The sequence below is a fragment of the Muntiacus reevesi genome, chromosome 14, assembly GCF_963930625.1.
Source record: "Muntiacus reevesi chromosome 14, mMunRee1.1, whole genome shotgun sequence".
NCBI classification, from domain to species: Eukaryota; Metazoa; Chordata; class Mammalia; order Artiodactyla; family Cervidae; genus Muntiacus; species Muntiacus reevesi.
This window is the reverse complement of record NC_089262.1, coordinates 29,829,339-29,843,643: the sequence shown is the minus strand read 5'-3', so window position 1 is coordinate 29,843,643 and position 14,305 is coordinate 29,829,339. Positions and strand designations below refer to the sequence as shown.

General features: G+C 46.8%; 2 protein-coding genes across 2 annotated transcripts; one reads left to right on the top strand and one right to left on the bottom strand.

Moving 5' to 3' along the window:
* Nucleotides 1-672: 672 nt before the first annotated feature.
* On the bottom strand, nt 673-4,463 carry RXFP3 (relaxin family peptide receptor 3). Its single transcript, XM_065905376.1, has one exon. The coding sequence runs from the start codon at nt 4,324-4,326 to the stop codon at nt 2,950-2,952; it is 1,377 nt and encodes a 458-aa protein (XP_065761448.1). The 5' UTR covers nt 4,327-4,463; the 3' UTR covers nt 673-2,949.
* A 3,667-nt stretch (nt 4,464-8,130) lies between these two features.
* On the top strand, nt 8,131-9,400 carry LOC136146383 (F-actin-capping protein subunit alpha-2-like). The gene has a single exon (XM_065905270.1). The coding sequence runs from the start codon at nt 8,198-8,200 to the stop codon at nt 9,056-9,058; it is 861 nt and encodes a 286-aa protein (XP_065761342.1). The 5' UTR covers nt 8,131-8,197; the 3' UTR covers nt 9,059-9,400.
* Nucleotides 9,401-14,305: the final 4,905 nt, after the last annotated feature.

The window sequence follows — 14,305 nt, the reverse complement described above, 5'->3', positions numbered from 1 at the left end:
CAAGGAGATCAAACTAATCAATCCTAAAGGAAATCAACCTTGCATATTCATTGTAAGGACTGATGGTGAAGCTCCAATACTTTGGCCACTTGATGTGAAGAACTGACTCATTGGAAACAACCCTGATGCTGGGAAAGATTGAGAGCAGGAGGAGAAGGGGGTGACAGAGGATGAGATGGTTGGATGGCATCGCCGACTCAACTGACATAAGTTTGAGCAAACCCAGGGAGATAGTGAAGGACACGGAGGCCTAGAGTGCTGCAGTTCATGGGATCGAAAAGAGTCTGACACAACTTAGTGACTGAACAGCAACATGACATTCAACTCACTATCCCATGACTCATTTGCCTCATGTACATGGTACTGTCCCCTTCTAAATGTCAGGAATGTGTACATGACCCCAACACTCAACACAGAGTTAGGCACACAACACGCATTAAAAAAAAAATAATTTGATGATCTCAACTGGATTTGACCATTTCCTTGTTGATGCTTTTGTTCTTGTGTAGATAGAAGTTTTGGTCTTGGCTTCCTCTCGCCATGTTCTTAGAAGTCCACAGGTGTGGGTAGGGACAAGGTGACTCTTTTCATAGAATTCTTTCATGAAGTTCTTGCCCCCACCCCTTCTCTTTTTCTAGTGCCCATCATATCAGAAGTACACACTTCAACATATTTTCCTAAAAACCTTGGGCAATCCACACATTGTTTATTGTCAAATTCAAGAGAGCAAGTTGCTTAATAAAGAGAATATCTCAGTAAGTGTCTAATGTCAGTGTAACACAGAGCTACACTACCATGCTACTATTTGTTCTTTGTAGGTTTTACTTGTTCATTTACTTTATATTTTGGAGACTTGTGTTTATAGTTTAATGTTTATTAGCCCATTGGTTCTCAATATCAGTACCAATAAGTTTTCATCCTAAACGACAAAGAGAGGCTAACTTGACTACTTTAAAACAAAAGCATTATTCTGTTTTCTGAAAAAGCTACCTTTTTCAAGGCTGCTCAGGATTGAGGAGGTCAAGCAGCTTTTGTGTTTGCGGCAGGGTCTTAATTTTTGTACTGTGTCTGTTATAGAAAGCGGGACAGGAACGCTGGAGCTATGGAGTTCACATTTTGAGCCTTAAATCTCAGACAGTTCTGGGAATTTCCAACAAAATCACAAAGTAATTTATGGTTCAAGAGGCTATAGAAGCAGACATGCTTGTATAGTGATTATTTATGGTATGAAAATAAGCACACCAGTAGGTGCCCACATTGCCTGTTTGTGATCGCAAACTAGGTCGCCAAAGAGAAAAAGAGTAGCACCTCTGTCAAAACTGGCAGCTGGATGGGTAGATCATTCCATCCCACCCTCTGAGCAGCCTCAAGAAAGGACTATACTGCAGAATTGTCATGAGAAATGTGTCACCCTTCAGAAGGTCCCATTGACTGGGGCTTATGGAAGAATTAATCATGTGTGTCAACGCGCTGAGCACTCTTTAGAATGAATGGAACTTCATTAAGGTAGAGTCCTATGGGAATTCTGATTCTTGCCTTCTCTCCTCAGTGTTATGAGCAATAAGAAACCCCACATCCGAAATCCTGGTACGTCACCCAGAACAGACTCTCCATACTCTTTCCCCTTCAGCACAGAGTTTACTTGAGATTCCCATTCCCCTTCCCACCCCACAGTTCCTCTGGAACGATCAGACTCAGGCTTCCAGGAATTTGGTGTTCAGGAACCACGCTTCTACAGTATCTCTTGATCTTCTATCTAAGCCTACAAAAAACGCGGCCGAGTCATTCCTCTACTTGCTGGTCTAGAGCCTCAATCAAACACGCTCTTTGATTCCCAAAGAGTCAGAGGGAGAGGCTGCAGAAAAGTCTCCACTCCCAGTGGTGTGTCTCCTCAGACCTGTTCGGGTTGCTCCTGGGCACAGCTCACCTGCCGTGCACGGACCCGAGCGCACACAGCGTCTCCAGGCACTCGCAGGGCTCCCAAGGGAACCCAGACGCCCAGCTTGCAGCGCAGGGCGACTCACTTGCTGCTGGGGCACCAAGAGAGCAGGTGGGCCCCCCTTCTCCTTAGGGGCCGTCAGCCTGAAGAAGTCTCTCTCTTCAAGCTCTGTAACCTCACTGAGTCCGCTGGCTCTCGCAGGGAAGCCACTCCCGGGAGAATAAAGCTCCAATACATGGGAGCGTTTTGGTTCGGGCTACCCTTGAGCGCGAAGGCAGTGCAGAGTCCCAGTCCGGCTCCGCGTCTGCGCACTCTCCCCGACCCCAAAGATAAACCATACGCCTCTCGGGAGGTGGCTCTCTCCCGGTGCATTTCTCCTGCGGGCGCAACAAGATTGTCACTTCTTTCTCTCAACTCCGAAAAAGTTTCCGGGTCCCATCCTTTAGGCCTGACCGCAGCCAAGCAGCAGATCAGACCTTCGCGCCCTGGCTGTCCCAGATCAGCGCGCAAAAGTTTTGAGGATGGCTCCCCCGGCTGCGTGCACCTTGAGAACTTTTTAAGAGCTGCCAAAAAAAAAAAAAAAAAAAAAAGTTTCTGTAATACATGCGCTCAGCTGTCTGTGCACCATTTGGCTGAGGCCACTTCCTCGCCCCCGAATTGCTCTACATTCCGGATGCCTTCTCCTTCTTCTGGGCGCCCTACACAGCCCAGCGTTGATAGCCTAAGAAGAGGAAGGGGGTGCGTGTAGAGAGAAGGGGAACGGAGACTGCCGGCTTGGGCCTGTAAGGCTGAGCTCGGCCCCATTGCCAGTTTCCTCTCTCCGCCTGGGTTCGCAGCCTCCCCTCTCCGGAGAAGGTCCCCAACCTCTTCTCAGGCTGCTCCTTTGTGCTCCGCTCCATCCTCGTCCCTCCTAAACTCTTGATCCGGAGGTCCCCCTAGCATCCCTTCACTCTTTTCCGCCCAGGAAAAACTGCTTTGCAGTTGGCGCGCACCCTGGGCTTCGGCTCGCGTCAGTAGACAGAGCTGCTGGGCAGCAAGTCGTAGCGCCCGCCGCTGGAGACCACCACGCCGGGCGGGTAGTAGAGCAGGTCGGGCTCCGCGGCTTGGTGGAGGGGCGCCAGGGCCTGCAGCCCCTGGTCCTCGGGTTCGGGCTTGGTGGTGGCGGTGAAAGGGCGCATGCTGGTGAGAGAAGGCGACGCGATGCGCCACAGGAGGTTCTTGAGCGCTTTGCGGAACTCGCGGCGTACGAGGCAGTAGAGGATGGGATTGAGACAGCTGTTGGAGTGGGCCAGACACACGCTCACGGGGAACGCGTACACCTGGCCCAGGAAGTACTCTTGGCTGAAGGGCACCGCGTTGAACTTGATGAGGATGCTCCAGGTGGTGAGCGCCTGGTTGGGCAGCCAACACAGGAAGAAGGACAGGACCACGATGGTCACTGACTTGGTGACCCTGGAGCGTCTCCGAGCGCTGGCTCCGGCCAGGCCTCCCCCGGCCGCTGAGGCTCCTCCTTCGGTCCCGGCCACGCGGTGGTCGGAGATGAAGCGTACCAGCAGCAGGTAGCACAGGCTGATGATGCCTAGCGGCAGCACGAAGCCCAACAGCACCTTCTGCAAGTGGTAGAGGCCCAGCCAGAACTGCCTGTCGCGGCCCAGCAACCTGTCGGGGAAGCGCACCAGGCACAGCTCCTCCCCCATCACCTTGACCGTGGTGGAGAAGATGGCGTTGGGCAGGGAGGCCAGCGCGGCGGAGGCCCAGATCGCCGCGCACAGTGCTTTGACCGAGAAGCAACAGCTGTCCCCCAGGCTCCGGCCGCAGCAGTCGCCCCGGCCGTACCCTCGGGTCCGGTGGCTCTTAAGAGCCGAGGCCACCGAGTGGTAGCGAGCCACGCTCATAGAGGTGAGGAAGAAGACGCTGGCATACATGTTCATGGACGTCACTACGGATACGATCTTACACATGGCCTTGCCGAAGGGCCATTTGAAGTCAAGGGCGTTTTCCACGGCCCAGAAGGGCAGGGTGAGCACGAACTGGAAGTCCGTCAGCGCCAGGTTGGTGACGAAGAGGTTGATGGAGGACTTGCGCCAGCCCTGCTTGCTCTTCATCAGATAGAGCACCAGCAGGTTGCCGGTCAGCCCCAGCGCGCAAACCACCCAGTACACCACGCTGACGAGGATGCGCACCCGGGCCTCGGGGTCCGCGCTCTCCGCCCCGCCGCCGCTCGCGGGGTGCCCCGGCGCCGCGCCGTCCGGCAACTCCAGCCCCAGCTCCCACCACAAGTCCTGGAGCTGCAGCGACGCGTTGCCGCTGGAGTTGGCCGCCAGCATAAGGTCCGGGATCCGACCGAAGAGTTCTGTGAGCTCGTCCCCGCCAGCCGCCTTATTCATGGTGGCTGGGGCGGGTGCCGCGGACACCTGCCCGCGCTGGGGCCTCTAGGTCATGTTTCGGGAGATAAGCTCCTAAGGGGAGTCCGGCTCTCCTGGGGTGCCGGCGCGCGCGGGGGCTTGCAAAGTAGCTGTGGAAGAGAGCGCCTAGGAACCGGGCGCCAGGCGCGTCCCCGGAGCGCGGAGCTTGGCCTTGGGCGTGAGAATGGGTGCCGAGCGTCAGTTCTGGAGGGGAATTCGAGAGTAGAGATGTACAGCCCCCAAGGCGAGCGATCGGCGTCTAAAGGTTGTCTGGCCAAGGCTGGCGTCCGCGGGGTCTCTACTGTAAAGACTCAGACTTTTGCCCCCGGCGTTTCCCGCTGTCACTTGGGCACTAGCGCGTTCCCTCCCTGCCGCTCCAGACCGCTCCTGGGGGCCCGCTCTTTCTCTTTCAAATACCTTTGCGGGTTTCCTCCGCAGCTGCTCCGACGAGGTTTCTGAAGACAGTTCCGTCTACCTCGCTGAGACTCTCTGGAGGGCTTTCGACGCCGGCCTGGCTGCCTCGCATCTCCGTCTCCCCGCTGCTGTCGACTCGCAGTGAGTTGCCAGCCGCGTAGCCGCGAGTTGTATCTCCACCTGCACAGCAGAGGCTGCGGGTTCCCGAAGAGCATGCGTAACCCCAGCACCAGGAGAGGGGGCGCTTTCCGAGGTGCTGAACTTCGTCGCACGCGCCCCGAGGGGTGGGAGATGGGCTGCGCCGCACGCAGAGCCCCGCGGGGCCAGTCTCCCCTTTCAGATTCAAAAGGTCTTAAAGCCCTTTACTTCCCTCTGTTGCTGGAGAAAGTCGGCTTTGATTTGCGATCGCTTTTCCTTCCTCATCCCCCAACATAATTATGAGAATTTTTTTCTTTCTCACTTCCAAATGCACAATCTTCTGCCCATTTTTCTTTTTTAAAAGCAACGATAGTTGTCTCTTTTCATGCCCATACATTAAATCAGGTGGTGGGCTCTAACTGAATATACAAACACCAGCTCCACTTCCGCTTACTAATCGCTGACCACTTTAATTGGCGTCTGTGGTTGTCAGGATTTTCAAAGCGTCTTCAGGTAACAGACTCTGGGTTCGGGTGTTGCTATCTGCTTTGCTGTATTCTGAAAACTGAAGCTAAGCAGAGCATGTAATTGATACGCTGACTGCACAGGCATTAGATGCTTAGCTCTCAGCCCAGAGCTCCTCAACAGATTGTTTACTCACATTCAACCACATTCTCTTTACTGTGATGCAGTTGGAAAAGAGGATTTCATAGGGCTGTTTTTTGGCACCAGCACCCATACTACTGTTATAATCAGAACTCTTAACCAGGTGTTGCTTGCTTGTTTGTTTGCTTCAGACCAATGGAAGTAAATTTTAAGGACTCTTCTAAGTTCCTTTGGGCAAAGGAAATCAATATAAACCATTTGAGTCACTTCTTAAATTGCAGTTTATTTAAGTGCCAGATCAACTGCTCTGGTGTAAAACGTACACTTCTTAGGAAACACTTAAGACATTTGAAATGTTTTCCTCATTGTGCTGGACTAAACTGAAACAAAAGTATATTAAACGTAATTGTCCTCACTCTTGCAGAGCTCCTGACTTTACTTACAGAGATAAAAAGGTTGTGACGTTAGAGCAGAGGAGGTAGAAAAGCCTACTGAAAAAGAAACACGGTATATAGCTCAGTTGGTAAAGGGTCTGCCTGCAATGCAGAAGACCCCGGTTCGATTCCTGAGTCAGGAAGATCCCCTGGGGAAGGGAAAGGATACCCACTCCAGTATTCTGGCCTGGAGAATTCCATGGATTGTATAGTCCGTGGGGTCGCAAAGAGTCGAACACGACTGAAGGACTTGCACTTCACTACATGCAAAACAAAAGAAGAGAAAAGGAAACATCTTGATTCCAAAATCGGAACACAGTTCCAGAGAACACCTTCACTATAGTCTCTGGATTGTTCCTTTCACCCGCTAGGGGGCGCGAGAGTTTTAATAAAAACAAGTGTTAGTGGCTCGGCTGTGTCGGACTCTGCAACAGCATGGACTGTAGCAGCTCCATGGACTGTAGCCCGCCAGGCTCCTCTGTTCAGGGGATTTCCCAGGCAAAAACACTGGGGTGGGTTGCCATTCCCTTCTCCAGGGGGTATTTTCGAGCCAGGGATCGATCCTGCGTCTCTTGCATCTCCTACATTGCAGCCGGATTCTTTCCCACTGAGCCACCAGGGAAAACATAAACCAAACCAAACCACTTCCTTTGAGAAGTTGTGATCTGCAGAAGCTCAGCCCTTCTCTGAACCAATACGGCACACAAGCTGCTTCTGTGTCCACCAAGCTCAGTTCTCACTCCAATTTTTACTAGCTCTTTCTCCATCAAATTTTTATTTCTCCTTTAGTTAAAAAAGTGTGAAAATATTTCAAGGTGCTGTTGAAAAACAAGGAAGCCTAGGGTATACCCTGAAAGCCCTTTGCCTCAGTTTCCTCCTGTGTACATGAGAGAAATTGTGGTTTTCAAATATTCTGAGGATAAGTACTGAGCAGGTGACATCTGAGTCGGGGGCGGGGGAGGGGCTTCCTAAAATATAAATTGCAGCTCTCCTCCCAGCCCCGTGTGGTCACAGAGATTTTGATTCTCCGAATTGGAATTGGAGTTGGAAAGGGGCCCAGTTCAGTTCAGTCGCTCAGTTGTGTCTGACTCTTTGCGACCCCATGAACCGCAGCACGCCAGGCCTCCCTGTCCATCACCAATTCCCGGAGTCCACCCAAACCCGTGTCCATCAAGTCAGTGATGCCATTCAGCCATCTCATCCTCTATTGTCCCCTTCTCCTCCTGCCCTCAATCTTTCCCGGCATCAGGGTCTTTTCAAATGAGTCAGTTCTTCACATCAGGTGGCCAAAGTACTGGAATTTCAACTTCAGCATCAGTCCTTCTAATGAATATTCAAAACTGATCTCCTTTAGGATGGACTGGTTGGATCTCCTCGCAGTCCAAGGGACTCTCAAGAGTCTTCTCCAACACCACAGTTCAAAAGCATCAATTCTTCTGTGCTCAGCTTTCTTTATAGTCCAACTCTCACATCCATACATGACCACTGGAAAAACCATAACCTTGACTAACAGTCTATATTTTTAAAACATTCTTCCAGGTGATACTAATTTTCCCCCAAATTTGGGAACATTTGGATTAATTTTAACTCGTTCTCTAAGCTCTCCGTGTGAAAACATTTAAATCCCAAGGAAATCTTAATTTTCAATGTTGGTTGATCACACACTAGGATTGGAAGCAAAGAAAGAAAACGGGGTCTTGCTGAATTCCTTAAAAATCACATTTAGGCCCAACAATGACATTTCCTTCTTTGTAGGATGGGGGGACCATGTGCTTCTGAGATCTGCCAGACCTTAAGTACTCGGCCGGCAAGACAGACTGAGGCCCCAAGAGAGGCTACTCCCAAATGCAACTCCCAGAGAACACTGCTGGAGTGCTTCTGAGCCTAGAATGCTCTTCATTTCCAAATCTGTGTTCTCTGAAAGTGAAGTATAGGTTGTTGTGCAGGAATTTATAGTACCACTTAAGTAAGTCTATGTGATGGAATCAGAACGATCTTTTTTCAAATAAGTTCTTTTTCAGTATGACGTTAAGATATTTTAGACCATATCTCTTAAAATCATGGGCCATGTTTTTCTCAGACAGCATCTACTATGTTCAAAAAGAGAGGCATATCAGTTATGGTCAAATATCATTTAGGTATACTGTTAAAATATTACCAAAATCTTACCATAAAAATTCCTAATGAGCGCGGCGAGGAGGACCGCACGGAAAGGGGTAAGTCAGGTGCCGCCGCCGCCGCGGTTTGTCGCCAGAAGAAAAATGGCAGATCTGGAGGAGCAGTTGTCTGATGAAGAGAAGGTGCGTATGGCAACCAAGTTCATCATTCATGCTCCTCCTGGAGAATTTAATGAAGTGTTTAATGATGTTCGGTTACTACTTAATAATGATAATCTTCTCAGGGAAGGAGCAGCCCATGCATTTGCACAATATAACTTGGACCAGTTTACCCCAGTAAAAATTGAAGGTTATGAAGATCAGGTACTGATAACAGAACATGGTGACCTGGGAAATGGAAAGTTTTTGGATCCAAAAAACAGAATCTCTTTCAAATTTGATCACTTAAGAAAGGAAACAACTGATCCAAGACCATATGAAGCAGAAAATGCATTTGAATCATGGAGAACTTCAGTAGAAACTGCTCTACGAGCTTATGTAAAAGAACATTATCCGAATGGAGTCTGCACTGTATATGGTAAAAAAATAGATGGACAGCAAACCATTATTGCATGCATAGAAAGCCATCAGTTTCAAGCAAAAAACTTTTGGAATGGTCATTGGAGGTCAGAGTGGAAGTTTACAATCACTCCTTCAACCACTCAGGTGGTTGGTATCTTGAAAATTCAGGTTCATTATTATGAAGATGGTAATGTTCAACTAGTGAGTCATAAAGATATACAAGATTCCTTAACAGTGTCTAATGAGGTGCAAACAGCAAAAGAATTTATAAAGATTGTAGAGGCTGCAGAAAATGAATACCAGACTGCCATCAGTGAGAATTACCAGATGATGTCAGACACTACTTTCAAAGCCTTACGTCGACAGTTGCCAGTTACACGCACTAAGATTGATTGGAACAAGATCCTTAGTTACAAGATTGGAAAAGAGATACAGAATGCATAAGATGAACATTGCATGACCGGATCATTTTAGTGTCTTTGCATTAAAAAATAAAAATCATTGCAAAAGTATTCAAAACTGTCAAGCTACCCAGTCAGAGGGCTGTTGCCATTTAAAATCACTGTAATTAATTAGTTTGGTTAGAGCACAAAGCTTAGCTAATCAACCTTTTTTTTTAATTTCTTTTATTCAGAGAAGATTGAAAATCAGTTTAGTTTAAATGTCTTTTACTTTCTGTCTTTCTTTCTTACAATGAAGACATGATTCCTCTAGTTTAATGTCAAAAGTTTTTGAAGTGTTTCAAAAATATTTTACGCCGTAACCCTAAAGTTGTTGTCTTCTGGTCTATGAAGTGGGTAACTGTTGCTCTTTGCCCAGTGCTTTTTAATGGGGTCAATAATGGACATTCTAGTATAAGGTGGTTGATGGATTTAGCCATATATGCTGCTAAAGAAATTGTCTACATTTCCCCCCTCACCTCTTTCATTTATGTAAGATTGAGATTAGAGGGAAAGCATTTTCTATATCAATTGTGTTTAAACCTTTCAAGAAGGCTATTTAGCTAGCTTAGTGTTTAACTGAACTTTTTTTAAACAAGGCCAAGGTCTAATGCTGTTTTGAGATTCTGAATTAAATGAAAATTCTTATTTCAGAAAACAAAAATTCCTAATGAAAAATTTGGAAAATTGACAAATTTTCAAAGTGTATGTAGATTTATAAGGATCAACCTTGTGGAAAAATTAAAAGAAGGGCTTTTTTAGTTGTCTGTTTTAATAAACCAGCAATGATTCCTTCCCTTGCCCCATAAGTCTAATTGTTAAATTTTATTGTTGTGAATTCACTCGTGGCAATCTGTTTTCCCAAGTTAGTGTCTTTGCTAAAAAATGTTCTTATTAAAGTTCTTCCTCTCTTCTCTTCTCTCTCTTCTCCAAATTCAACGTATTTTGATGTTACTTGTACTGCTTAATATTACTAGTAAAAGGCTACTGTTTTTTGGGGGAAGCTTTCTGAATTCTCTGAGAAATGGGTATCGATCCTTTCCCCTCTCGAGTATCACTGAGCCGTCTATCGGCACGTCCCTTAAGGCATGCCTCCGATCAAGGAGCGCTGTGGCTCTTTCTGAATATTCCAGGTGTCAGTCTTGCAGAGCAGGATGTATATCGTTGCTGTCTGCCATTAGTGCTGAGCCCAGGCTTTTCACATGTGTGAGCATAGGACACATTTATAGACTGGACTCTGCTGCATCCAGAGGCAATCTTCCTACTAAGGCAGTTCCTTAAAAGATAACTTAGAAGTTTTTCTTAACTATCCACTCCTATAGAATATCCAAGTCTAACTCCAGGACAATTGATTTATTTAAAATCTGTTTCATTTTTTCCTACCCTATATGAGTGTGAATATATCCCCCAATTTTCTCTATCTTAAGAGTATTAACGAATGTGTTGTCAATGAGGTGCATGTGTGTGTGCTCAATCGTGTCCGACTCCTTGGGCCCCCCATGGACTGTAGCCCGTCAGGATCCTCTGCCCATGGACTTTTTCAGGCACGAATACTGGAGTGGGTCGCCATTTCCTTCTCCAAGGGATCTTCTCAATCCAGGGATTCAACCCATGTCTCCTGTGTCTCCTGCACTGCAGGCAGGTTCTTTACCCGCTGAGCCATTGGGGAAGCCTAAGCTATACCTCCATCGATAAAGCCAGCTGCATACTAAAGCCACTTAAAAATATTGATGCTAAGGACTTCCCTGGTGGTCCAGTGGTTAAGAATCCACCTGCCAGTGCAGGGGATATGGGTTCGATCCCTGGTCTGGGAAGATTCCACAGGCATGGGAGCAACTAAGCCCATGCTTAGGTTCACAACGACTGAGACCACGTGCCGCAGTTACTGAAACACTTGCACCTAGAGCCCGTGCTCCACAACAAGAGAAGCCAGTGCAATGAGAAGCCCTTGCGCCACAACAGAGAGTAGCCCCTACTTGACACAACTAGAGAAAGCCTGCACACAGCAATGAAGACCTAAAGCAGCCAAAAAAAAAATTGTTTCTGAGTTCTGACCTTACACCAATAAAATGGGAATCATTTGTTAAGAAGATCTGTAGTTCTATAGGGCTTATTATAAAAAAAAATTGCAGCTCCCTTGCAGCTGGGTCCTCCATATCTCTTCTGCCTAGAGGCACATTCAAATCTTTTGATTTGTTTGCTATATACTGCATAACTCTGATTAACATGCTTGTATTGCTACTTTATCTTTTCATTTTAGGCGTGAATTTTTTACTCCTTACAGTGGAAGGTGAAAGTTTAGCTTTTTTTCTGACACACACTCTCCTTGTACTTCTGCCAGCATTCTGACACCTTCTGATTTCGTTGTATTATACTTTTGAAAGATCCGTCCCCAGCATTTACACTGCAATGACTATGTAAACATTAACAACTCAGCCATAGAGTATATGAGAGCTATTCTTTCCTTTCATAGCATTCTGTCTCCAATGGAATTAATAATTATCTTTGTTACTATGGTAGGAAAGACCAAGTCAAAGCTATAAGAACAGCTTCTACCTACCAAAATACTAAACCAAAGTCATGCTGCCAACCTGAAGATATCGTGTAGAAATTAGCGTCCTCAAGAATTTCAAAGATGTAGAGTTTGAAGTGAAGCAGCAACCATTCCACCATTCCCATATAGTACAATAGGCACTGCTGTGTCTCGCCCACATTTTCAGTGACCTACTGGCTCACCCTGTTACCATTGGTCAGCAGCTGGGGTCACGGCTCCTGTGCTGCCCATGAGATCACTTCCTTCTGCTTGTTTGAGTCCCAGGTCAGGCAAGTATGCAGCCCCATGCCAAAAGTCATCAACTTTCTGCACATCCTCTACCTTGGAGGCAGAGAGAGACATGGATTCAAGTTTGTTTACATGGGTTCCAGCAGAAGAATATTCTTTAAAAGGAAAACACCAGGATAATACATCTGCCAGTGGTTGGAAGTTCTCCTACTTCAACTCTAAAGAAGGGTTGGCCAACAGATTTAGGCAGATTGTTCCAGCAGGCAAAGAGCAGAAAGTCAAAAGTTGCCCCTGGTTGGGAGACCATGCTGGCAGGAATGGGACATGATACCAGGGTAGGCAAGAGTCAGATCAGTCTGGGAAGCCGTGACTAAGAATTCGGATTTCATTCAAAACTCAGCAGGAAGCTACTGGAGGGATTTACGTAGGTGTAGTAGACGTTGTCAGTGCCTGCCCATCTCCCCTCAGCACGTACCATTTCCCTATTTGCCAACTTGACCTTCAAGTATCAGCTCCTGTGATTCCCCCGGTGGCTTTTCTTTGAAGCTCCTTTGCTTGTTTGTGGGGCAGCCTATGGCAGTGGGGACTTAATCTCACCTCTCAGAGGAGAGGAGCCTACAACCAATGACTATTGGGAGCTGGTGTATAAATACCCCAGTTTCCTTGTCCCTTTGGAAGATAATTCTGGGTGTGTATTTTAACTTATTCCCCAGAGTTCAGAGATAAGCTTCAGTTGGCAGAGTGATAGCTTGTTTAACATGCTTATTGAGTCTCTCTTCTTCTCTATCACACTTCACTTCCAGTGTTTTCTGGGGTCTCCTCCTAAATGAATTACTTTCACTAGAATTTCTGAATCCTGATCTATTTTGGGAGGAGTCTAAGTCAAGACAGAAGGGAAATTATGCAGTCCAGTTCACATGTTATAAAGACCATACTGATTGGTGAAATAGTTATAAGGCATGAAGGGTGCAAAGTGGGAGCCTGGAAAAAGACTATTGCCGAAGTATGGGTGGAAGATAGTGGCAGGTTGTCTTAGTCCATTCAGGCTGCTGTAACAAAAACACTGGAGACCGGGTGAATGGAACAACAAACATTTATTTCTTATAGTTCCAGATGCTGGGACATCCAAGATTAAGGCACTGGTAGATTTTGTGTTTGGTGAGAGCCTGGCTCATAGAGGGCCATCTTCTGTTCTTCTGTGCTGGGTCTTCTCATGGCAGGAAGGGCAAGAGAATTTTCTGGGCTCTCTTTCATAAGGACACCAATCCCAGTCATGAAGGCTCTACCCTCATGAACTAATCATGTCTCAGAGGTCCCACCTCATAATACCATTACAGTGAGGGTTAGGATTACAACCTATGAATTTTGGTGAGACATAAACATTCAGTCCATTATACAGCTTAAAGGTGAGGATGGAACTTTCCTGGTGGCTCTGTCATAAAGAATCTGCCTGCCAATGCAGGCGATAAGGGTTTGATTCCTGAGCCAGGACAATCCAATATACCAAGGAGCAACTAAGCCTCTTTACCAAAATATTGAGCCTGTGCTTCTGAGCCCAAGAGCCACAACTATTGAGCCCACATGTTGCAGCTACTGAAGTCTGAGTGCCCTACAGCCTGTGCTCTGGAACAAGAGAAGTCATTGCAATAAGAAGCCGGCACATTGCAACTAGAAAGTAGCCTCCCCTCGCTGCAACTAGAGAAAAGCCTTCCCGGAAATGAAGACCCAACCCATTCAGAAATAAATAAATAATTTTTTTTTTTAAGTTGGGGATGGTGAGGATGGAGAGAATTCCTCATTTGAATTTTATCAGCTGGTCAGTGGTTGGACCAAGAAGAAGCTACAAAGCACTTCCCAAAGCCAAACTTGCACCAAAGAAAAGTCATGGTCACTGCAGGTGGTCTGCTGCCCCTCTGATCCACTACGGCTTTCTGAATCCCAATAAAACTGTTATATCTGAGAAGTAACGCTCAGCAAATTGATGAGATGCACCACAAACTGCAACTCCTGCAGCTGGCACTGGTCAACAGAAAGGGCCAAATTCTTCTCTGCAATGCCCAACCACGTGTCATCTCATAACCAACACTTCAAAAGTTGAATGAATTGGGCTATGAAGTTTTGCCTCATCTGCCATATTCACCTGACCTCTTACCAACTGACTACCACTTCTTCAAGCACCTTGATAACATTTTGCAGGGAATATGCTTCTACAACCAGCAGGAGGCAGAAAATGCTTTCCAAGAGTTCACTGAATACAGAAACATGGATCTTTATGCTATAGGAATAAACAGAGATTTCTTGTTGGCAAAAATGTGTTGATTGTAATGGTTCCTAGTTTGATTAATAACAATGTGTTTGAACCTAGCTATAATGATTTAAAATTCACGGTTTGAAACCACAATTACTTTTTCAGCAACCTAATGGAATCACCAGGGTGTGGTGATGGTAATAGATTGGATGGTGTTAGAG

What these genes read in the sequence shown, in the direction of transcription:
- RXFP3 (XM_065905376.1), bottom strand. Translation starts at nt 4,326, where the DNA reads ATGAATAAGGCGGCTGGCGGGGACGAGCTCACAGAACTCTTCGGTCGG.
- LOC136146383 (XM_065905270.1), top strand. Translation starts at nt 8,198, where the DNA reads ATGGCAGATCTGGAGGAGCAGTTGTCTGATGAAGAGAAGGTGCGTATG.